Here is a 26,575-nt window from a genome sequence, read left to right as displayed (position 1 = left end):
GGGACACATTCTTGTCCAAAATGTTTAAAAGAAATAAAGAGACCATATTTTCACTAAATCTTTAATGTTACACTTTAAGGAACATAAAATTTTGTACTTTTCAGTTCATCTTTTTTGGTTCCTTTGCAATCGTATTGTTTTACTAGTAGCACAAAAGAAAAGCGTACAAACAATAAAGGTTAGTGTCCTTAGCTGGTGAGTATAGACACAATTCCATCAAAATCAATGGAACTATTCCGATTTTGATCCAATATGTTTTCTTGCTATAGATACCCCTTTTCTTTTTAAAATCATATATAGGACTATGTACTTTTTTCCAGCAAAAATTACCTGATCAACAAGATTTATAAGTCTTATACTAAAGGGATACCATTCTTTAAAAGCAATTGAAATTGACCATAATAGAATTCCAACAATAGGCAAAGGGTCATCTCTTATGACAAGAGCTGCCTCCAGCATGTGATCAAGATAGTAGAAAAATATTTGACATACTTGGATCTGACAAGATTGAGTCGGTTTTCGGCAAAAATTGGTCACAGCGGACTCCTTGGTAGCCCTCTTTGCACCTGAGAAAAAGGGGATAAATGACAAACATACGCATGTGGAAGTAAAAAGTGAATTTCAAAACATCACATTAACTGGAAACATTGTTGGCAGTGCTGCAAAGGACGTACATGTCTAATAATTTGAGCCATTATAGAAGCAGCTTATTGCTGTAAATAAATCGGATGATATAAAATAGTCTCCATTTCAAGAACGCTTCCTCTGAATAGTTCTTGACCATTTTATATAAAAAAAACTGTTTAAATGTGATTTTCTTAACTCCAGTAAAAAAGCAATTATATGTAGTAAAATAAATTATCATTACATTTTGTTACAGATTTATAGAGCCTCGGTCCTGTACCAGATGGCACATTTACAACTTCTCAGTCTTTGGTTGTCCTAATAAAGAGTGAATATTTATCTTGCCATTAATTATAAGGTCCTTTCTTGCCATGCCTAAAAGGTAGCATGTCTTTGGGCAATATTTATCTCTCACCAATCTGGCGCATGTAAACCAAAATGTCTGCTGCCTCAACACACTTAGTTATTTTATAGTCAGATTCTAATACTGTTATTCAGACTGAATAAGTCCTTACTCCACATTAATCCCATTGACTTCAGTGTGACTATTTGTGGAATAGGTTACTATTCAATTTGAATAAGGGTATCAGAATCCTGCTATGGCTAGTGTTATGCAGGAAGTCAAATTAGACAATCACAATGATCCCTTTTGACTTCAAAATTTAAGAATCTATTAATTGTGTTAACGATCTGGATTCTTCACAACTGTATTCAAACATGGTAAAATTTTGAAATGTAGAATGCTATTGCTGAGTCACAAATAAATTAATAATGACCATTCTTCTAAGAACAGAAGAGAGAGGACACAGTGGGTTTTTTTTTTTAACCTCCAACCCTGAGGGACCAAAAAGTGACTCATGTAAGAGAACAGCAGACTCTAACACCTTTACAAACACGACACTCTTGAACTGGTTTATTTGGCACATCTCGTATCCAAGTACCAAAATAACCCACAGAAGTGGTGCTGTTTTTCTACTGGTGGCAACATGTTCTATTAGCCTTTTGAAAAACATTTTTATTTGCCACTCTGACTGTCATTCTATGATAGTAAATGTAGTCATGTTACATAGTAAAAATACACATTTTATTAAACTGAAAATCTGTTCTCTGAAAGTTGCAAAATTATATTTAGCATGGCCATATTCTACAAATACTCACCTCACTAGCTAGGGTGAGTCTTTGATGAGGTGCAGAGCAATGGAGACGTCACCACTCCCAGTGGGACAGAGAGGGAAATCTCAGCCGGAGCAAACACTGTATATACTCCACCCTCCCTGTCCCCTCCTGATGGCCTGCACTCTGTGGGGGTGTAAGAAAGAGGGGAAGGTGTTCCTTATTTCTTTTTCCCGCTTCCCACATCCCCCTTCTTACCCATTCTGTTTGGGAAGAGGGAGAGACTATACCTCACATTGCATTAGGGCAATGGAGCCTGTCCCACCCCATTCTTTCTGCTGATGGACAGGGGTTTGAGATGGGCCAGATGATTGGCTCTTGCAAAGCAGGAAGGTGGTGATTGGCTATTGCTTGGTGTTGAGGCAGATAGCCATTTTGGGGTCTCTGTTCCAGGACTATCCTTTCCCAGTCTTATCATGTACACTGGACATCCTGTGATTCTGGGTGGCTAGGCTGATCGCCAATCTTTCATTTGTGGTCTGGAAAGGATTTTTTCAATATGGCAAAATTGGCAATCTGTGGTGTGCCTTTTTTTTTTCACTTTCCATCCCAGAGGTCTGGTTTGGAGGTTTTATTTACATTAGCTGGAACTTTGGGTGGCTGCCATTATAGTTGATGGGTTAGAAAAGGATCCAATGGGCGTCTTGGGCACAGTGGGACAGAGAGGGAAATCTCAGCCAGGAGCAGCTGGAGCAATCACTGTATATACTCCATCCACTGATTCCTCCTCCCTGTGAGGAGACACAACATTGTGGTGAGCTGGTAGGTTTCATGCAGCATGTGGCTCACCTCATTTCACCTCCTGCATACTGGAGAGGAAGGGTTGGGAGCCTGGCTAGACCTGAGGGTGTTTAGAGGGGACATTGCCCTCATATCATTTTCAGGTTGGTAGAATCCAGGGCCATTGGTGCCCAATTGAAGTCCACACTGGAACAGCAATGCTTGGTAGTTTGAGAAGGTGGTGGTGGGGGCTCCCCATTGGATAATTGCTTTAATAAAGCTGCAGACTCCACATTTAATGATTCTGTAGTGCACATTTCTCATTGTTTCTGTGTCAGGATTAATATGCAACTCCATTGGGCTCTGAGGGACAGAGAAGTGCAACACTCTTAAGTTGACTGAATTTACAGGGACTGGCCATTTCATTATCACTTTCTTGTGATATAACATATCAAATTATTCATATATTTTCAATACTTTCTTAATTTTAAAAAAAATATTGTTCATAGGCACATCACAGTGAGAATATATTGGTTTATTTAACACACATAAAAATAGCCTTACAGAAAGTAAACAATATTTAAGAACGAATTATTAGCTGTAGCTTATGTTTTACAAATTACTTAAAATGCTTAATTTAAGATTTGTCATGTTGCAGACTGCAATGAGATCTGATCTACAATGAATACTACACCAATCTTGAAACCTTTGCAATCATGTCTCGTGGGATGGCAGAAAAAGTAGTAAGCATTTGCAGATCCACCTTATACTCTCATTTGACAGTTAGAGTAGTAAAAGATAATGAAACTTGATGATGTTGTGGCACTCTAATCCATGCTAAAATAGCCACTGTGCTTCTAAATTGGTAGCTGTGCCCACCATCTTTGCTATGCCTGCATATAACACTCTTAATTGGCAGTATGCTTTAAGAAAGTGACAAATGAAAGGTTCCATTTAAAAATCACACATATGTCACATTAATAAGTTCAAATAAATCTAAATGAGCTGGCTGAATATAGCCAGCAAGCTGTGGAAATGATCAAAATTATATTTATGGCTATATTTGAAAGCCATGATTAAGGAGAGAAATCTTGAAAATACTTAGATGAAATAGACTGTTCCAATGGTGACTATTTTATTATGTAACAAGCAAGGGTTTGTTAAGCATGCTTTTATAAAAAAAAATGGAGGTGGCAGACGAAATTGATTACACAGACCTAAAAGCACAGATCTCTATGTAAGACTCAGTTCAGCAGAGCAGTTAGAACACATGCTAAACTCCATCGCTATTCAGCAAATCACTTAATGTATAGTCTAAGGAGCTTTGCAGTATATGAATGGACTTGAGCAAATGCTTAAGTGCTTTGGTGAATTAGAGCTTTACTAAAGAACACCTAGTTCAGTTTTCATCTTGTGTTCCCTGAAGTAAACTAAGGAAATTAATGTATCTATTTCTGCATTCTGGATTTCATCCAAAGTAATTGTGTATGCCTAGAAATTAGAAGAAACAAAAACAAAAATTGAAAATAGAATAACTTACGTTCAGAATACTATGAAAAAAGAACAACAAGTAAAACTATCTGGCAAAGTATTGAAAATCTTGCAAATAATACCCCCAGTTTCTCTCCCTTCTTCTTTTAAAATAAGCATAATTTTGTTTAATTCAGGCAAGATTCAGCAGGTTAGCTGTTGCATCCTTCTATTGCCAGTTTTCTCTCTCTACGATCATGTCCTCCAGGTCCTACATTATATTGTTATGGAGGTCACCCAAGATATTCACTGTGTGAAAATACAAGCGCGCTAAAAGGTTGTCAAAGTTTCTATTGTTAATCCTTTACAGCTAAAATATATTTCCCACTGTGGTATGAGTATCAGTTTGTTTTCCTCTGTATTCTCCCTGTACACACTCACCCACATATGAATAAATGTTATAGGACAAAAGAGATACTCATGCTTATTCTCCTGTTTGGACTACCTTCCCCATTTAATTGATTATTAATATTAAATGATACTGAAATATATATGTCACTCAATGTTAGCACAAGAATTTGTTATAGATATTTCTCAAATATGTTACTCCATCTACTCTTCTTGGCTGAGAGGGCTTCATTTACTAAAATAACTAGTTATTTCTTAGTAATGGTGTAATATGGCAAATCCATGAACTCAGAATGAGAGCCATTATTAGACAAAGTGAAAGTATATTCTGAAAATCCTACCCTTTAATCAGCTACTGCCCTCAGAAATCCCCATCTATATGACTATAAGAATCATGTCTGTGTTAAACTGATTTCTGACCTTATCCCCCATCTAACTCAGGCACTGTAAACAATGTAATTTGAAAAAAAGAATTACCCTGTGTAATTCTTACCCTGTGGAGGCAAGATGCACACCTAAGCTTTCCTAAAAAAGAAAGGATCTAAAGAATCAAGGAGGAACAGGGAAAGATATTCTGAAGACTGGGTTTAAGAGATGTGGGAAAAGGGTCAGAAGTTGAGGCAGACATATTTATTTTAAGCATATAAAAGGAGAATTTTGAAAATAATATTCAGTCAAATCAAAGGAAATTTTAGCAGCCAATCAGAATGCGGAAGACAGAATACACATTTCTGTATAACAATTTAAGCATGCTCCCTGTTAATGAAGTAATAACCATAGCTTGAGCCAAAGACATACATATGAGCATTAATGGGAATCTCTAAGAGGCAGTGCCAAAGGGTTGGATTTTTATAAACCCATGACAAGGTTATTACCTCATAAATTGTAAGCATCCTTATTTAAAAGAGTGACTTAATAGTACATATTCCTTGTGAAAAGCAAAGGCTGAATCTACCCAGGATAGCCAAGCCAGTGTAAGCTTCCTCATACCTTCAAAAGTATCAAAAATAACCCACTCAGCAGTAGTCTTAATGAGAAAAAAAACACATTAGAATTTCTGCTGGATATGGTATATCTCATTAATTAATTTCACATGACAGCACTAATCGCCATTACATCAGGGAAACCTAAACAGTAGTAGTTATAATGGGATATGTATTTATTCGCAAAGCCAATAATCACAAATCTAGGTGAGGAAATGTCCTGGTCGACTATAAGATTTGATCAATGTTTTATTCACCACACAGAATATCTCATCTCTGGCTTGAGAGAACATGAATTAAGTAAAATAAATAAGATGCAGCAAACTACAATTCTATGTAGCTATTGGGTTGTGCCAAAGAAATCTACCCTGAGTTAGGACATAAACCAGAAAGCATAGTTTCCTATTTTGCACATAGTCTGAAAGCTAGAATCCCCTGTTGCTACTACTTAAAGAAATGGGGTGAAATCCTGGCCCTGGATTTCACCATTGACTTCAGTGAGGCCAAGATTTCACCCATGGTATAAGAAAGGGAAATGGTTTCTAAAACAGTTAGGACTGATAGAGTGCTGTAAGAATTTGACTCATTAAAACAGATTGCATACTCATATTTTTGGCTGTGGGTGGCTTTTTCTGAGATGATAGCATTGTATCATGAGTGATTTGTATGAGCAATGCTAAGTTATGTCAAAATCTGTGAAGGAATAAGCACTCATAAAATTAGGTTTACACCCACTACCATCCTTACAGAATTACAACATAAATATAGTATTTAAACTCCAAATCAGATAATTATTATAGCTGGCTTGCCAGAAATTATAGGGGTCTCATCATAAAGTGTATATCAAGCAGGGTGGATGGAAATGGCATGTTTCCTTTCATGAGACTGCAGAAACATCTCATCATTGTGATGCAGATGCTCACTCAAGTCTCAGAATTAATGAGATTCTTTTATAAAGGGCTCATGTAACCAAATTTAACAAGAAAATTGTTAAAAGAAAAAAGTATTGTTTTTCTTAATTGTGGGAATGAGCGTGGGCATTGGGCTGTGGGAGCTCAGACAGCAGGCAGTCTATTCTCACTGTGTATGTATGGCAGAAAGCAAGAGAAATGAAAAGAAGTAGGAGGAAGGGTGACAGCACCAAAAACAATAACAGTTATGAGAGAGTGCCACCATAGCAACGAAGGATGCTGACCCCGGTTAATCCTCTCTCTTGATCTTAATATCAGATCATAGTATATATAATTGAATACAGATATGGTAAGTCTTGTAACGATGGTAAGTAAGTCTTATTCTCTTCCTGAGAGGAAACTTTGGGCTTTAAAGAGAAGTTACAAAAAAAAACATCAGTTTTCAAAGAAGGCTGCTGTTGCAGTTGGGCCAGATCTGCGGCATTACTGTCCAACCTCCCTAGCTGGAACCATATTTGTAAATGTGTTTCTTGCTAGCATGGAGACATCATGGTTCCCTGCTCAGTGTACATAGGGCTGAACTCTTTTATAAATCAGCTTATAACGTGCTATAGCTAAGTGAGACATAGCATTTAATTCACTGTGTAAATCAAGCTTGCAGGCAACCAGTTGTGATACATCCTGTGAGACAGATATGCATGGCAAAGTTACCAGCAACCCCCACTCCATCACAGGGACACAGAGCCAGCGAGGGTCAGAAAAATGAGCAGGGCTTGGCAAAAAGGGGCAGGGTTCAGAGTTCCCAAGAGATATGCTGATTTAATGCACAATCTGAGCAGGTTCCAAAGGCCTCAGACAAAAACTAAAGCTGTTCTTTACAGTAGCAATACTGCCCTTTTCCAGCAGTGAATAACTCCCTTGTGATACTATTCCTACAGATGTCAGCTGTGCAAACTGTGTAGTCTTCACCAAAGGGGCGAATCAAGACTCTCGTTGATTGCACAAACTCAGGAATCTATAGTTCCTGATAGGTAGATCCTTTCTACACTTGCCAGAGGAACCATGGACCAGATTAACCTGTATGACTCAGCTGCTTTCTATCATGCCAACGATGCAAAATAGCCATACACTCCGGCTAAACAGTCAGTTAAACTGAATGTATGGAGCTCTGATGTCACTAGAACAGCACAAAGAAGCCAGAGTGCACCAATGAATCTGGGCCCAGGATAAGACCTTGGTCACAAGACCCACATTTTAACATGCCTTAGCATCAAGGAAAACAAGGAACAAAAAAAGAAACCCACATACCAACGAGGTAAATAACTACAACAAATAGAACTGCTGTCGGCTGGCTTCTTAAGTAGCAGAATATGCTAGTCATAGGGACTCAACAAATTTGGTGGATTTGTTACTTTACTGACACTAAAGAGTGTCTTTCTTCACATAACTAATTTTCAGAAACATACTCTGCTATGATTTATATGCAATACTCAAAAATTTAGTGAATCAGTTTAATGAACCAAATTACAACAGGAAAAAACTTGCCATAGGCAATAGCATTTTATTTGTTTAGAACTTTTACCTCTTCTAGTGTTTCTGATTATTGACAAAATAAACTCTCTTGAAGCTTTCCTCAGAGTCATTCCCTTCCACCAGTGCCTCATTGTGGATGGTACAGAGAATTCCCCACTACACAGTCTATATTTAAACGTTTGTTTTTTTATGAACGTCAGTATCTTGGCATTGCTGGCAGACAAACAAATTCTAAAGTTAGTTACTATAGTCTCGGTGGTGCACAAAGAAAAATCACAGATGAACATGACACATTTGAAAAAAACAGAAGAGTTCTTTAGGGAGACTGATGAAGAGACAATACTTTGGGAGCACCAGCCCTTCCTGACTTTAAGCTGGATGTTATTCAGCGGGTGACCAAGATAAGCAGGCTGCTTTGCATCTACCAACTTGGAAGGGAAGTCCATTTTTTTCTACAGCTACTCCAGTGGCAGGAACAGGAATTGGTACACTGCTTCTACACCCCTGGAAAGTCTCGGTGATGAGCCTCTTGTGGCCAGATACCTCACCTGTAGGGCTACTAAGCATTGTGACTGCAGTACAAAGTGGCCACATCATGGTGCAAACTATAACCCTGTATCTGTAGAGAAGAACAGATAAAGTCTGCAAGAAAGAGTTACTTGGTATGGTTTTGTTTGAAGTGACTTCAGTGTTTTAGGGTTTTTCTATACACAGGAAAATTTACCAGCATAACAACAGCAGTACAATTCTACTGCTATAGATATTCTGGTATAACTACCTGTGTAAACATACTGATCCCAGAATAAGAGTGCCTTTCTAGGCCAGTACATTTCCTCATGTAGACCAGCCCTTCTCAAGGGAAGCAAGTGTTATAGTGAACCGAACACTAGCCTGGGATTCAGGATACTATTGCCAGCTCTGCCACTGGCCTGCTGGGTAACCTTAGGCAAGTCATTTCACCGCTCCCTGTCTCAGTTTCCCCATTTGTAAAATGAGGATGATGATACTGACCTCCATCGTAACATGCTTTGAGATCTACCAATGGAATTGTAATTGCTACTCTACACCAGGCATATGAAAGAAGATGATCTATTGATTAAAAGTGCTACATCAGAGGTCGATATTCTTATTATTTTTGTCTTGTGAATGTGGACACAATGCTGTCCTGCTTGATGTCATTACATATTTTAAATAAATAGACCTGAAGTGGGGTGTGTTTGTTTGTGTGTTGCGCATGCATGTGTTTTCTTATTGCTTGAATTGCTATTGATTTTGGCCTGGGGGAATGGGAGGGAGAGATATATATTGTGAATTACTTTGTTTGCTGGATTTGAGTATAGAAACATTGCTAACCTTGTTGAAGTTTTGTATGAATGTAGTACACAGCTGCTACATTTATACCCAAGATGAGAGAGGGGAACACAATGTCAACAGCCCATTAGAGCTCAGTCAAATTATCTAAATATATAGTTTATTTATAGGATTCCAGTTGCTGTGTTTCTGAAGGGCCTATCTTCCTTCAGGTCTGCCTTTGGCCACTTAGGGCCTGATCCTCAGCTAGCATAAGTCAGCATAGCTCCATCAGCTGAGCTCCCCTGATTTACACCAGCTGAGGATCTGGACCCTAGTCTAGCTAACATCTGCACAGGCTAAAATACATTAGTCTAAGTGCTATGAATATAGTATTTGAGTCTACTATATTTCTAATAATGTCTTTAACATTCCTTTTTTTTCTCTTTGAGTACAGAGAAGGTGTTATTGGAAGATTGCTCATATGCTCTGGGTGTTCTTTTATGTTTGGGTACCATTTTGTCACCCCCTCTGGTTCAAAGTATAATGAGGCTGTTAGAGGAAATACTGAACTGCAGACTGCAGTGCATCCAGCCTGCGGATGACACACGGCTCTGTGTCTCTATTTATTCAGACTCAGACAGTGCAGTTGACTAGCCCTTTCAGGGTCTAATGGAGATTGTGGTTTGGATGACAGCCAGCTGGATAAAACTCAAGCCAGACAAAACTGAAGTAATCTTGGCTGGAAGCAATTGAAGAAAATGGAGTTGAGATCAGCCGCCTTGATTGAGGGAGCTTTCCCATCTTTCTGTTATTTAAGTTCACAATCTCTACTTCATGGCTGGATGTCAACATCTCAGGAGCAGCCCAGTTCCCTTCCCCCACCCCACCTCCATTTGTTCTTGGCAGGAAAGCTGTAACTACACCATGTCTTTGGACCCAGCTAAATCATGTCAGCTAAGTTCACTTGAGGCATTCAAGCTAACAGCTCCTGGGGTTAAACAGGAGGCATATGAGGCAGATGACCCAAGAACTCACTTAACTCTTTGACTTGACACAGCACAATTTTGACAGCTTTCAAGGCATGCGGCCAAGCTTATTCTACATTCCAGCCTTCCTTTGGATAATGGAGGTGGAACTAAGTGGGGTGAAATGATTGTGTGGAGATCTTTCTCTGTATTTCTGCAGTACTGCACGGGAGGGAATACCTATTATACAGGAGCCCCATTTGATTTGTTTTTGCATGTGGTTTTATATACAATTATTTCCACATTCTCTTTGAACATAGGATATACATATTTTAAACAAACAGATATGTGGTTGTGATAATCAGGGTCCAGGCACCCCAAGGGAGAACAGAAGGTTTAACCGCCCCCCAAATGAGCAGTTGAACCATCTGATTGCATGCTGTGTTATTGTACCACAAAAGTGTATTGAGGAAAATCTTTTATGAAAGCTTGTAATGTTCAGAAGGTGCTAGTCATTATGCAATATGTACATATGAATGTAGGTATTTATGTACTTAGAAGCAATGCTCATAAACTTTAGCTCCACTTCACAGCAGGGCAGTGAGCAGTCAGGCATGGAGGGGCACCTCCCAAGTCAGTAGTTTATCCAAAACCAACTTCCATTGCCCACTCATTGTCCAGCCCAGGAAAGGACGGGTTGAACCATTAAACTTGATAGCTGGGATGTTTATTTCATTAAGTCAAGAGAGCACTTCCCCGGTTTGAATAGCCATGAGTTGCCATGCCAGGAAAATAGAAAAAACTAAGGGGAAAAAAAAAGGAAAAAGCCTTTTTAAAAAGAGTTTTGAAGCCGAGGTTTTCATCCAGAAACTGAGGGACAGCCTCCGGGTGGGAAGCTGTCCAGGAATGAGAGTAGCAGCCGTGTTAGTCTGTATTCGCAAAAAGAAAAGGAGTACTTGTGGCACCTTAGAGACTAACAAATTTATTTGAGCATAAGCTTTGCAAATACAGACTAACACAGCTGCTACTCTGAGGCATCCGATGAAGTGAGCTGTATCTCGCGAAAGCTTATGCTCAAATAAATTTGTTAGTCTTTAAAGTGCCACAAGTACTCCTTTTCTTTTTGTCCAGGAATGGTGGATTCCCCCCTATAGCTACGGGTGTATGCGGGAAACTGTTCAAAGGCAATAGGTAACTTGGATTAGAAAAGGGATTGTATCTAATCAGCAAGTGTAAAGCCTGAGGTTGTGTCTTTTTGTTTATTTATTGCATTACTTGTGTATGTTTGCTTTCCCCTTACTATTTCATCTTGGAATCTGTGGCTTCTCTATTAAAAAAATGTTTTGTTTATTTTTATCCCAAGCAGGTCTCTGGTATGCAAACTGTATGTAGTGTATACACCTATATGAATAGATAACTGGGTGCTGGTTTCATGCCTTCAGAGGCAACAAACCACGGGGATGGTCCAAGTGTCCGATAGCTAAGAACTCAGGCAGGACAGATTTGGGGATACTCGGTACTAGAGGGGTCATTGGTGTCCCCCTATAAGGAGTAACCCAGCTGATGAGATCTTATGGTTATGGGCTGGCATCTGACCCACAGCTGCACAGCATGATGGTCACTAATCTTACAGTCAGTGACAGACCTCCTTACTGGGCTGGGTTATCCCCAAAACATTACAGTGGTGCATTTTAGCTAATTAAGGACTCTCAATCTTATATTAAATGTATTGGCAGTGTACCATTACATGTCCATTAATGAAATTACTACATTTTTTTGAAATATTAAGAAAATAAAAACAAGACAGTAAGATTCTTACATAATTTTGTTTTGATGGGGAAAAAACTTATTTGTTTTGTTTAAATTTTTTTTAAAAAGTCAGATAATCTCTGATTGTGAACTCTCCCTAGGGTAGAGAACAGTCTCTTGTTCCCAGCAGAATGAAACTACAAAAAGGTACATATTCTGAAGATAGAAGCTAGCCCTAACAAAGAGACATTACTTGTTAAATGGCATATTTTGCCACCCTTACTCACATCAGACGTACTACTAAAATGCCACGATTTCAACATGCTACTCCAATGTGATCGTCAGCAGCAGAATCAGTTTTAAAAAGATTTCAGTAGAATCTGATTATGAATGTGTTAAAATTGGCAAAAGGACTTTTGATTTTACAAAACTAGATGCTACACATCAGCAAATGGTCACTGATGCCAAATTCCAACACTTGAATTAGTCTAGATTTAGAGACCATTTACTAGATCAGTTCAGATGCTTCTATTTTTAGTTATGTTGGGTATAAAATTATATGGTTTACTTTAAGAAAAAAATGTAATTAAGGAATTAAATCAGAGTACATCTGCATACTATCCAAACTATAATATATAGCTTTTTGTAGGACTGAGAGATTAGTATTAGATATCCAATAATAACTAGTGTGATCCTATGAAACTCCCATGCACAAGGCCTGGTCAAATACGTATTAAAATAACTAAAAAGACTCCCATTGATTTCAGTGGTTTGGAATAAGGCCAATAAAACAAATGCACATCTATCAACTAATTTGCCCAGTACTGACATTAGATTTACTGGTCTGTAATTGCCAGGATCACCTCTAGAGCCCTTCTTAAATATTGGCGTTACATTAGCTATCTTCCAGTCATTGGGTACAGTAGCTCATTTAAAGGACAGGTTACAAACCACAGTTAATAGTTGGCTGTAGCACCGCCAGCCACCGGGGCTCCAGGCAGCATGGTAAAGGGGCAGGGAGGTTTGGATAGAGGGCAGGGGAGTTCGAGGGGTGGTCAGGGGCCGGGGGAGTGGATAGGAGTTGGGGTGGTCAGAGCGTGGGAAACAGGGGGGTTGAATGGGGGCCGAGGTCCCGGGAAGGCAGTCAGGAAGGAGAGGGGGGGTTGGATGGGGCGGTGGGGGGCAGTCAGGGGCGGAAGGTCCGGGGACAGTCAGTGGACAGGGAACAGGGGGGCTGGTTGTGTTAGGAGTCCCCAGGGGACCGTCAGGGGGCAAGAAGCGGGGGGGTCCGACAGGGGTCGGAGAGCGGGCCATGCCTGGCTATTTGGGGAGGCACAGCCTCCCCTAACCGGACCTCCATACAATTTTGGAAACCTGATGTGGCCCTCAGGCCAAAAAGTTTGCCCGAACTGATCATAGAACATCTCTACAAATAAGAAAGTACAATATAACATCAATGTTAATAAGAGCTATATTATTAGTATAAAAAGGTCTGATTTTAGGATTTTTCAGGAATCTGCCACAAGGACAGACTCCCACCTTTTTTATTTATAGAAATATGTTTTTGCTGTTATGTACGGTAATATTACAATGCTACCAAATGGACACTATCAACTTAAAAATCACTCATCTCTCATTTTCCTCTTAAGAGGTACTATTCTTTAAAGTAACTAGAGCAATTAATCCTGTTTATTTTGTGTACTGTGGGTCCAATACCCATTGAAGTCAATATAAACCCTTTTGTTGAATTCAACAGACATTGGATTAGGTGCTTTCTTCATTTACATCTGTTATACTTAGAATCATAGAATATCAGGGTTGGAAGGGACCTTAGGAGGTCAGCTAGTCCAACCCCCTGCTCAAAGCAGGACTGATCCCCAACTAAATCATCCCAGCCAGGGCTTTGTTAAGCTGGGCCTTAGAAACCTCTAAGGAAGGAGATTCCACTACCTCCCTTACATGGCTCTGATTAGTAATGAGGGCCTCCAAATTTTTTTTTAAATGTATTTATTCTCCAAAACCCATGAGGCAGGGGAACTCTGTCACCCCTCTGACACTGACGGTGGAACCAAGGCACAGATAGACTAAATGTCCTGCCCAAAGTCATAGAGAAAGCCTGTGGTGAAGCGGGGAATTGAATCTATCTCTCCCAAATCCTCCTGAATGACTGAATTATCCTTCCTCTCTTGCTCTGTACACAATGCTTCCCTTTCTGTCTTTCACACAGGGATAGGGGAGAGAGAAAAATGTACAAATAGAAAATATGTTTGTGAAACCATAAAAGCTGGCAGGCGCAGGGGCAGTACCTGAAACTACATTCATTTTTCAAATTGACTAGATCTCAAATTGATGGTGCTCCCTTAAGGAAAGGCTTCATTCTTTTGGTTGGTTGTACAGCTTTCAGTATGCACAGCCCACAAAGTGCACTGCTGGCCTGAAGAGTGTTTGCTTAATGTGCTTCCAGACTATCCCTCCACTGGTTCCTTTTTCTCTATTGCATGAAACACAAACTGCTTGTATTCACTTTCAAGACCTTTCATGGCCAATTCCCACTGCACATATTGATCATTCATTGGTGAGCTGTTGATGTTTGCCTCTAATCAGTTCAGGATGCCAGCCTCCATTTTATACTTGTTAGATTTTCAGACAAGGAACTTTGTATTTTCTCCCTGTAGTGAAGGGGTGTGGCCTCCATTCAAATCTGACTGACTCCACCCTGCCTGAGGGCCTGAGATCCTAGAGTGTTTGGTGCTCTGCCCTGCCCAAGGCCAGAGCCGTGGACTACTTGCTCCTTGGCCCTGCCTAGAGGGCCAGGGCCTCAAAGACTGCTAATTCCCCAGTAAGCACTGCCAGTAGCAAGGGGGCGTGACCTCCTTCCAAGACTGATGGAGTGGGACGGCCACAATCTCCTACATTCCCGTACTCCCTAGCAAACTTGGGAAGTGTTCCTTGTAAACATCTGCAAAGCTACCTCATTATTCATGTCCAAATCCCACCTTAAAACTCTCCTTTGCCACGCTGCCTACAAAAACACTTGAGAACGGTTAAGCTGCTGCCGTGCAGAGACCAGTGCCTATCATGCTAATCAATACTGCCTCATTGTTTACTTATACTCTCCCAGCTGTGAACATTTGTTTTGTCCTGTCTCGTACTTAGACTATAAACTCTTTAAGGCACAGATTTTCTCATTGTTCTGTGTTGGTATAGATCATCACACAATGAGGTCCTGGTCCATGACTAGTACTCCTAGGTGCTATGGTAATATAAATAATAATTAATAATACACAATAATAATAATAGACAATGGGAATGGTGCCTGTGTTCCTTTAACCCTAAAATTATTATTTGTATACTGAGAAACAAACTAAGTGGTACAGTGATCACATCTATTGCAGGATATTTATTTTTTGCTATCAGGTTTCTCATAAGATGAAAGATATCCCTGCAGAGAGGCCAGCACTTATGCCATAATTTGGGGATTTAAGTGTATAGGCTTTAGGTTGGCCATCTGAACAAGGAGTTAATTTCACCTCAAGAAGTCATGAAAGTGCATGATTGTGAACCCTGATGAATGTCCTTCCTTAGTCCTCTGAACAGGTACAATTGGGGGAAGCAAGAGGACAAGATTCCCCACACCACTCTTCCATTATGTCTATTTTGAGGTGGTGATCTATATAGGTACCTATGTAATCCAGGCTCAATATCCATTAAATTCTTAGCCTGTTTTATGAGACTGACAAACGTTTCACATTAGATTATTCTATTACATTAATTTTTTTGGGGCAGAATGAAGTGTTGTTCAGTCAGGGTGCCTAGATTACAGGATGGGTGACTATGGACCAGTTCACATACTTCTAAATTATTATAAATAACCAAATAAAAAGATTGATAATTAATGCCAAATGAGATGGTGTTTCAGGATTGCTCAGCATGATACTTAAGTATCTGAGTTGCCCAACTGAAGCCAATAGGGCTATTCACATTACTTGTCCTATTAAAGTCAATGTGATTACTTACATGCTTAAAATTAGGCAGCTGCTTAAGTAACTTGAAGAATGGGGATATTACATCCATCTATAGGAGATTCTCTGTGACAATCAACTCATTTATTGTATGAACTGAATGCCGATTAGCTGGTTAAAAAAACCTCAAAACAAAAACAAAACTAAGCTTTCGGTTCCAGATGAACTAGGCTGGATTTTGAACAGTGACCTAGAAATGAAAGACTCCACATACTATATCCAAGCTCTGGAACCACCTCATGCTGTGATTTCAAGGTATGAATTCCTCTTCACTCTATCCTTTCTTTTCCATCAGATATTTTATCAATGAAAACTCTAATTTCACAGTCTGAGAGGAAAAACATGTAATGATTTTTTGACATTGCCTCCTCTCTGCTACAGAATGCTCTTTCTGGAAGACTACACTCAAGCACTATCAATGCAGATACCATAGCAGATTAAAATGATTAGAAAACAGACGTGACATAGGAATAGTAATTGGTAGTAGTGAGGTGAGGATGAAAAGAAAAAGTTCAACAATTAGAGAGTGGTAATTTAGCATGCTGTCAAGCAGAAGACTTCAAAATGAACAGAACTGAATTTATCTGCTACAAAAACATGGCAGGAAATATGAAAATTAAAAGTATCACAGACAGAACTGGGCATTTGGCAAGTCATCATAAAAAAAAGAATGAAACGAGGAAGTATATGCCAAGACTGGATAGTATTTAAAATGTCAACAATAAATTATCTGTAAAAGAAATGGTAAGAGCTGTGTGAACAAACTGGCCAACTTCGGGAAGATCAGTTATTAGCTCACAATACATCTCAATAGATAAATAGGATAAAAAGGGCAACATCATTGCAACATATCATTCTGAAATAAAAGCTAGGAATCGAAAGGGAAATGAAAGAACAAACAGCTAGCTAATAACCACAGATTGTGAACACCTTGTCCATAAAGAAAGCACTTTTGGACTTGATTTGACTACAAAACTATATCACAACATGATTCCAAAAGTGTAATTAACTGACGCAGTATTAACTGTGACTTTGCAGGCAATATAGACAAGGACAAGTCATATTCAGCATTATGTTAGTTACTCATGGATAACTCCTGGTCCCAGTAGGTTTTAACCATGACTAGCTGACATGACATTGAATGCATCTTGCCCTTGTCTACATTCACTGCAAAGACGTGGACAGCATCATGTTAGCTAATTCTATTCTTCTTGGCTATACTCTAATATGATAAAGTGTTGTACAGAAGACAGGCATTGAGTAGTCTTATTTATTTAAACAGGTAATACATAGTGTGCTGCTGATTTAATTTTCATTATTCTGCTAGTTTTCCTGAGGTAACCCTTTGTACCAGTTAGTCTGACCATGTAGCAGAATAATCAACTATCTATCTGTTAGAGACAGTTGGGAGTTTTTCAATGAAAAATTTCTTTTATTGGAAAATACTGATTTTTTAAAATCAAAAACAGTTTGCAGGAAAGGGTCAGTTTCAATAAATATTCCAATTAAATTTTTTTTTCAAGTTTTGAAATTGATATTTTCTAAAGAAAAAAGTTCATTTTTTGTGTAATGCAAACTTTGTTTAGAAACAAGTTAAAGTAAAAAATGTAAAAAAAAATAAAGGTTAAAATGGAAACAAAATGGTTCAAAATTATTGGAATGAAATGTTTAAAATGACACATTCTTGAAAATTCTCAGTGGAAACAGTATTCCTATCCCAACCAGCTCCAAAAGATAGTTCTATTTAGGTAATCCTTTAATTATAATATAATTATTATGCAAGCAGAATAAGCAACTCTCCTCCACCTTCTCATTCTCTTGGGCAGGAAGAGCGTAGGTATGAGGAACTTTGGATGAACCTTTTGTCTTGTCTTCTTAGTTTGATGGCGGGCATATAAAACACTGAAAATCTAATACCACATGTTGAGAATTAAAACCTGATGCAATGCCAGTCAAGAGACAGCTGCAATTATTGGCACAGAACAAAAAGTAAGCTGTGACTTTGTATCAGAAAGTCTGTTTGTAATTATGAAAGGTTTGCACCAAAACAAAGTTGAAGTAATCTTTCTTCACTATGAGATATACTGTATATAACTTACTAAGAGCCAAATCCTGAGGTCCTCATTCAGGGAAACATCAAGTGAAGTCAGAATAAAGATTAGGCAAAAATTGAGTTGGGATTTAGCCATAAGTATGTTCGTGCCAGAAAAGAAATAAGACACATCTGATTAAATTTACAGGACACATGCACAAAATTCAAGCCGAAGAAATATTTACCGTGATTTAGATATCCCCACCATCAATGTTCCTTCTAATTTTTGACAAGCCGTGTGTGCGAAAAATTTCTTCTGTGCAAATTTTTGTGCTTCTGTGCAAATTTTTGTGCACATGGTGTTTCCCTGTATGCGCGGAGTTTAGGATCTGTGTATGCGCGCACATGCGCACAGCTTAGAGGGAACAGTGCTCACAGTGACCAAAAGCTAAAAGAATTTGAGTAGATACGGGCAAGGCATAGCATGTAATCCTCAGAGACACAATTCCCTCTCTGGTTCCCCTTTGATGCAGGGTGCAGTAATTTACTGCTGATCTATAACAGCCGTAAATTGCAACTTCCTACTCTCTGTTCTATCTCAGCTCACTTCACATCAGAGAGTCACAATGGATACATTTGTCACTGCAAACAGTTTGTTCTGCTCTAATCATAGCATACTGGCCAAGCATCTACCAAAACCAAAGTCCTGCAGCTTTCAAACTTAACTAAACAGAAAAGCCAAGAGAGATTTCCACTGTTCACACTGGAGGTTTGTAGAACTGTTCTGCACACACAGAGACACAAAAGGATTTAAAAACCCAAACAATAACATTCTAGTCTATCTCAATTCCAATGCACTAATCACAGTAATACGAAGGCACCAACTCTACTTGAGTATCATCTAATAAATCCAATTTCTAAGTCTAAAAGTTTTAACCTAGTTATTGAGCAATCTACCTATTATGCGGGATTTTAACCAACCAGAAGAACTGAAATGTTTGATTAGGTTTTTCTATAATATATCTCTGCTGTGTGAGAAATGATTTATTATGGATGATAAAATGAATATAGTCTTGCATTACATATGGCATTCATCAGCTATGAGAAAGCTTCTGACTTAATGGAAAATGATTTCATATTAAAAGCCTTATAGGGCTAAGGCATAGATGAAAGCAACATTCAGTACTTGAAAAACATAAATGAAAATGAAAAGTTTGCTTTATATGATGTCTACTCAAGATTACCATCTCTATACAAGCTCTTCAAAACTCTCATTGAAAATATTTTCCAGGCACTGGACTTTGAAGAAAAATGTCTGAAAATCAATTGAGAAAGGGCTAAATGACATCAGGTATGTAGACACTATCAGTGTTGAATGGAGATCTGTCTGATTGTCAAGTGGCCATGTTAAAGCTAGGGATTATGATAAAAATGAACCAGTCCTTAGAGACACGTAGATGAAATAGAGAGATGCAAAACTCTACCACTGAACAAGTAAACAATTAGATTCTGTGGGTGCCTATATAACTGGAACTGAGTCTGTATAATACTTGTCCAACCCTTCCCATTTATCTGTCATGTGCCTTTATTTGAATTTGCCAGCTCTGTGGTATTTAAAGAAAGAGACAGCCCCAAATCTTCAACCAAATCTTGAAATAAAGTGTTTTTTTTAAATGTTTTTTATTTTGCTTGCTTCTGTACTTCACGGTACTTGCTGAGATTTGAAGAACCACTAAAATACTTTGCGAAAGGCTGTTCCTCTGATTTTTCTGGCCCAGATGTAAGTACACAAGGTACAAGGAGAAAATCTGTTCACGCAAGATTTCCAGCCCAGTTTTCCATATTCAAGCACTTGAGATAAGTTTCAGATAATCTGTACAAAGCAAATGCAAGGTTTAGAGTTTTATTCATCCTGGATATCTATCCAGTCTACCAGAAAAGTCATTGTTACTCTGTCTTCTTCAAGGTGCTGCAATGCTGTATCCATTCAGTATTCATCCATATGAAGCTCCAAGAGACAGACAAGCTTCTGAGCAACTCAGAGCAGAAACTAGGAGTTCTTCTGTTTCTAAAAATATCTAGGACATTCTGGGTGCTACCATAATATAAATAATAAATTGCATGCATTTTTAACAAACAAAAAGCTAGGTTATAAGAATGTTAAGGTTGTAAAGTCAAGCACCCAAAAGTTAGTAATGGTAAGAATCAAAGTTGCCCGGAGAAACTTAATCCTTGCCCTTTATGCATGTGCATTGTGATGTGTAGTCTTCAGTTACTATTTTTTCCACACAAAATGGGATGATCTGATATAATAAGATAAGTATTGTAAACAGAATGCTGCTGTGAAGGAGTGCTCAGCACTTTTGAAAATGAGCCACAGACTTGGGTACTGAAATATGGATTTAGGAATAATACTTTAGGCACCCATTTTAAAAAAATCTGGGCCTAATCACCCCATGATTAGTTCATTTTGCATTGATGTCCATTCAACCCTTAGCCTGCTGAGACTACCACCAAAAAGGTCAATTTGTTCCCATTGAAGCCAATCTAAAGAGTCACATTGATTTTAGGGGAATTGGATTTAGGGGAATAGCCTCTTAGTGCTAACTGTAGCATGGGCACTTACGTAAGGAACTTAGCTGTCATCATTAACTCATTTCATATAGGCCCCCAGATAGTTATCCTCTACCACCATATTTTACACAATTAGCACATATCTCACTTTTTATATAAGAATAATTTTACATGCAAAGTAATTACCGAACAAAGACCAATTAGAGATACATTTTCAAAACAATATTCACTTAGCATATTAAATATAACTTAGAACATAGAAAATGCAGGGTGTTAAAACAGAGCAAGTCATTCATTTCAGGTATTTAGACCAATGGCTAAAGGTTCTTTAAAGTTACCAGACTCTATAGCGGAAGAACCAGAAAATAAGGGATCTTGGGTAGAATTATTTCATATGAAGATATAACTATATGGATGGTAATTATGTGCCAAGAGCAGCACCTGATACAAGCATGGATCTATTGTAAGAGTGGCTCTAGACTAGAGCTACCATTACAATAATCTGCCCAGAGAATTCTTACGGATGAATTGCCTTTTTAGCTAGTCCTGGGGATCCATTAGCGGAGACTAGAGGTTCAGCTGGAGGCAAAGAGCTGGAATCACCCCTGCATTACTCCAGTTAATTGAAGTTAATGGAGTTACAGCAGTGCAATACAGTGATGTTTTGGGGAATAATGTTCACCATTTTAGTTTTTTGCTTTACCCTTTCCTGTTAAATTTTGGGGTGAGGAGTTTTCTCTGCAGAGGAATGGGACTGAAGGAGCTTATTTAATAGTGGGAGGAGCACCAAGAGCAGTTCAGGAGCAGAAGCTGGCTACGGCAGCAGGAGCCAGTTACCACTTCATCCTCATGAAATAGTGGGACAGCTCCTGCAACAATATGCAACCCATAACATAAGTTGCAAGGGAAAGTAATTGATTGAAGCAGAATTAACACATAAAAGGAAAAAGAGTGATTTTATTTTAGTACGGAACAAATACTTTTATTAGAATAATGTAAACAGAATTTGTCCCTATAGATTCTCTGATGTCTTTGTTTCTCTGCTTTGCTGTAGAGAGCTTTGCCTAGAATCTTCCCAAGACCTGGCTACTTAACTCCCTGCTGCTGATTTAAAGAAAGAGAATACATCAATAAAAACACAAATCCTACGAATTCTGACATCTTGGTTCATAAATCATTCATACATCAGTCCCACTAGCTGCAAGCATATGCATGATTTGTAAATATTTGCCAAACATTTCAGACAAATAATTTGTAGACTAAGGGGTTTTTACTAACTCTTTGTGAGTGGATCAGTTTGATTAATCATAATGCATTATTACGCTTGTGTAGATCTTCTATTGTAAATGGAGGATTCTCTGAAGTCTTTGAATCATGATCTGAGGACTTCAGTAATACAGCCAGAGGTTATGGGTCTATTTTACTGGAGTACATGCATGTGGTTCTGTGGCCTGCAATATGCAGGAGTTCAGACTAGATGATCATGATGGTTCCCTCTGACCTTAAAGTCTATGTCTATGACTGGAAGAATGGAACTTTTCAACAGAAGAATAAGGAATGCTAAATATTGAATTGCAGCTAGTGAATAACACAATTCAGGCACTGAACTGCATTCAAGCTACTTTTTTTTGTAAATGCATTCAAGATTTTATTATTATTATTACTATTCAATTACCTTGTTATCAAATTGGACACTTCCCCATTGGCTATTAGTTTTCAAAACACCACATTTCTAGAGTACTTACTACATTTAAGTAACATGTATTATCTATGCTGTGTATAATTTGCCTGATTTGTGCATATATATTTCCTCCTAGCAAAGAACTGACCCATTCCCAAGGACCAAAACTTTCATGACCAAGATAACATTTATTTACAACATTTTCCCAGCTTCTCAACAAGTCTAAATCAACATAATTCCATAGAAGCCAGTGGAGCCATGCCAATTTATACCAGCTGAGAATCTCACCCATTATATTTTGTATTTTTATTCATTTACTTAAAAATCTAAATTATTATTAATTATGAAAAATAGTATTGTTAAATATATTTTGTGATAATATAGGCAGAAAAATTGAGGTTTTCAAAAGTGCATAGAAAAGTAGAAAGTACAGTATATATATTTGGTTCCTTTTATATCTAAGGCTGTCTTTAACATATGTGCATGCATCTAAGGTAATCAAAATCCATCGCATGTGGAGATCACGGGCCAAATTCTTTGTTGCTCCAAAACCACTCAAAGGTTTCACCTCATAAGAAATACCTCGAGTGCAGGTCCAAAGTTCTCTCGCTGGTTATATACTACCCTGTAGTGAAGAGAATATTCTGTTATTAAATGGGGGTGGGGGGGAAGTATAGCTGGGTCACTCCTATGTCTGGCTTTCTTGCTGAGACTGGAAGGCTCATAGGGGGCCATAGCAACTGAACCACAACTAAGAGCAGCCTTAGCCTGCACCAGGGGCCCAAATAGCCTCCAGTAGCCCCAGAATTGGGGAACTAAAAGCCATTTCCCCTTAGTGCCTGCATTAAGGGATACAGGGATGAATTCCTCCTGAGAGGCTCAATTCTGCAAGTTCCTGAGCTATCTGGTCCTGATCCATCAAAGAGCTTAAGCACATATTTAACATTAAACATGTGAATAGTCCTATTGACTTCATTAGGACTACTCGTGTTACCCGGGGTTCTTTCAACCCAGAGCTCTTGGTAACTTTTACTCTGTACAAGGTAGAGTCAGGAAATAAATCAGGGGAAACACGGCCGTCCGACCGATAGATGGCTGGCACAAATAGGACAACGCAGGAGTGCTTTCACTTAAAGCTACACTTTACTTAGTCTCAAGCACACACACACATCTGCAAGAGGGGAGCAAAACATCCCCAACCCTCAATAATTACCAAAGCTGCATGTGGCTCTCAAGTGGCACAGCGGCAACCTTCCCCTCCTGCCTTAGTCAAGCTGAGGCTGCGACATGGCCAATTTACAGCCTGCTGACTTGGCTGCTTTTAGCAATAAGCCATAGTGGTTTCAGGCACCTTACTGGTTTGCTGACATCTCCCCGTACATATGCACTTAAAGTTAAACACATGTTTATGTTCTCTGATGGATTGGGGCTGAGCGCTACATGGAGAAAAACAAAAATATCAAAAAAGTTCTATCCACGCATGACTTCCCACCATCTGGCTGGTAGCTGACAAAATGCATCCTTTGCCAGCTCTGTTTTTATACTAAATGCAGCTTTACTGACCTGTAATTCATCAAAAAATTGACCTACATAGAAAAGAAGTGTCAGAAGATTCTTAAAATTACTAGTTCACTATAACAACTAGCACTGATTAGATCTGAGTATTGTTATATCATGCCAGTTATATAGGAATAGATGCTTGATTGATTCCATTTGTAAAATAATGAGGGCTGAGAGTGATAATCAGAACCTCCCCCCCCCCGCCCAAAAAAACCCCAACCCACTTGCCTTACATTTAAGATAAAAATCTGTAGATTAGCATTGAGGCCTAAGAGAAATAAATGTGTTGGTTTCACCTGAGTTTCTATTCATAATCCACTAAACTCAGTTAAGTGTATATGATGATAGTCTCTGCTTATGAAGTCCAGGCTAAAAAAAAAGCCACACAGATTGCACTTCTTCTAGGTAGTGATATTGATTCCTGTTGTGGCCTCTATACACAAAGATCAAGACAGGTACTTACAGTCTCACTCAATTTTATTTCAAAGAAAAGAATAAACAAAGAAAGACAAACATAAAACCTTCATGGTGAAAAAGAGGGTCTCCCTTGCTCAACTTCGCCTGGTTACTAACAACTACCTGGTAATCAGGTAGAAGACTCGCATTTAAAGGTGCAGGACATAGAAAACTGAATTATAGCTTTTTATACTACTTTTATGTCAAACTTGATCTTAGTGAGAGAAAACTCAAATTACATTGCTAAATTAGGATGGCTCTGAGGACTTAAAATCCCTTATGCAAGAAAGGATTATTTTTTTAAAAGAAATTCACTATTATTCAGTGGAATTCACCCTGCAAGACAAGTGAGGTTTTGGGAACACTGTTAAACATTACAATGCCGATTACCCAGTTATCTATGTATTATATTTCTGTACTCTATGGCCAAGAGAAATCACTTTTTAGAGCAATTTTCTTCTCTTCTATCTGGACCTTTTAGTTATAATTTAATTCACAAATTTTCAGTGAATTTAAAACAAAACAATTGCTTTCTGCCACAGAGTAAAGCTCTGCTTTAGAAGGGACAAATACTTGTAATACATTGGAAGAAGGATATAAAGAAGAAAGGACCGTCTAGTGGAGAAGAAAGGACTCAGGGCAAGTGGGTTCAAGTCTCTTTTCCATCACAGATTTGCTTTGAGACCCTGGGGAAGTTTCTTAGCCTCAGTTGGCCCCACTCTCCCATCTGTAAAATGAAAATAATAGCACTTTACTTCCATAGGAACATTCTGGGGATAAACACATTAGAGAATGTGAGGTGCTATGATGTCTGGTATATGTGCCTTCTTGCTTCCTGCTCAGTGTTCCAGTACCTATTCCTGTGTGTATGTAGCGTCGTTTGTGCACATCTACTCAGGGTCTGATGCTACATATCTGACTTTTGGACGGTTATGTTTTGCTCAGATTGTTGCTGACTTAACCGGTTCATGGTTATTGCACATTTTGATTGACAGCCTACCTGCAAGTCTCCCTTTGTTTTTTTGTTTTGAGATTGTCATTCTGGGGTGAACATAAGTGTAACAGGTGTTCAGATATTGCAATAATGGGGGCCATGTAAGTGTCTAAAGTACATAGATATCACACACACACACACACACACACACACACACACACTTTTGTAGCAGGAAGGCAAAGCAAATCACAGTTCATTTAGCACAGTTTCTCTAGAGGGAAGGAAAAGTATGGGACACTTTTCTTCCATTTTTCCGTATGCAAAAATGTCTAGGCTACGAATTATATATAGGGCAGGAAAGGAAGGTTAGTGTGCTCAGTTAAGTTTGCAGTAACCTCTTTTTTTTTTAACCAAACTTTCTAAAATGCTGCCAACTTTATATAGCAAAGTGAAGATCTACATTTTTGCCCACTTTAATTAGGACACAAGTTCCTCAGAAGCAGAAGAATCTTTGCTTGTTCAGTGATGGAAAGGCTCTGCATAGTTCAATGCATTAGAGTAATTAGCAATTGAGAAGACCTATCAGGTCATTTGGAATAAACCCACGTGCTTAATATTGGTGACCAAGTAAACCACATACATGAAACATTCCCCACAGTCCCACTGGCTCAAAATATGCAAGCCTTTGCCACGTGGAAGCAAAAAGAGCTCTCCCTTACTAGTAGGTTACTTATCCTCTATTTGAGCCAGACACGAAGGGTGGCAATGAAACCCTGTGAGGTAATTCTACAATGATCTTTCACTGTCAGGAAGTCTGTCCTGCTAAACCTAACCTGCTAAAATTTCATCCTATTGCCTCTGTTGAGTCTTCAGGATGCTGGGCCACCCTAAATATTTTGTCCCAATCAGTATATTCAGACATTTATCATGTTATCCCATAAGATGCTTCATTTTCACATAAATTGATTGTTCAAGAAGTTAGATCAGTACTATTAGAAAACATAAATACATCAGAGGGATAAATACCAGGGAGGGAGGGAAGGAGTTATTGAAATTGTTTAAGTTAAGCGTCAACATTGACACAAGAACAAATGGATATAAACTGGCCATCAACATGTTTAGGCTTGAAATTAGATGAAGGTTTCTAATGATCAGAGGAGTTAAGTTCTGGAACAGCCTTCCAAGGGGAGCAGTGGGGAAAAAATCCTAACTAACTTCAAGCTGGAGCTTGATAAGGGATGATATGATGAAACTGCCTACAATGGCATGTAGCCGACTTGCGACTACTACTAACAAATATCCCCAATGGCTCATTATGGGACACCAGATAGGGAGGGCTCTGAGTTATGACAGAGCATTATTTCCCAGGTATGAAGCTGATGAATCTTGTCAGTGTGCTCATGGTTCCACTGAGTTCCATACTTGAGGGCAAGAATGACTTTTACCCGGGTCAGATTGGCAGAGACCTGGGGGTTTTTTTGCCTTTC

General features: G+C 38.7%; 1 protein-coding gene across 2 annotated transcripts in view; it reads right to left on the bottom strand.

Annotated features, from left to right (window-relative positions):
- NRG3 (neuregulin 3) overlaps positions 1 to 26,575 on the bottom strand; it is an 896,691-nt gene that overhangs the window by 229,835 nt on the left and 640,281 nt on the right. For both annotated transcript variants that reach the window (XR_005294219.2, XM_038411630.2), the window contains exon 3: positions 493 to 566. Coding sequence is in view for 1 of the 2 variants with exons in the window: in XM_038411630.2 (XP_038267558.1) it covers positions 493 to 566 (74 nt within the window). In the remaining variant the exon portion in view is untranslated. The remainder of the gene's footprint in view (positions 1 to 492; positions 567 to 26,575) is intronic.

Source organism: Dermochelys coriacea, chromosome 7 (assembly GCF_009764565.3).
Source record: "Dermochelys coriacea isolate rDerCor1 chromosome 7, rDerCor1.pri.v4, whole genome shotgun sequence".
Classification (NCBI taxonomy): domain Eukaryota; kingdom Metazoa; phylum Chordata; order Testudines; family Dermochelyidae; genus Dermochelys; species Dermochelys coriacea.
Note: the sequence above shows the minus strand (reverse complement) of the source record. Positions and strands in the feature narration are given on the sequence as shown.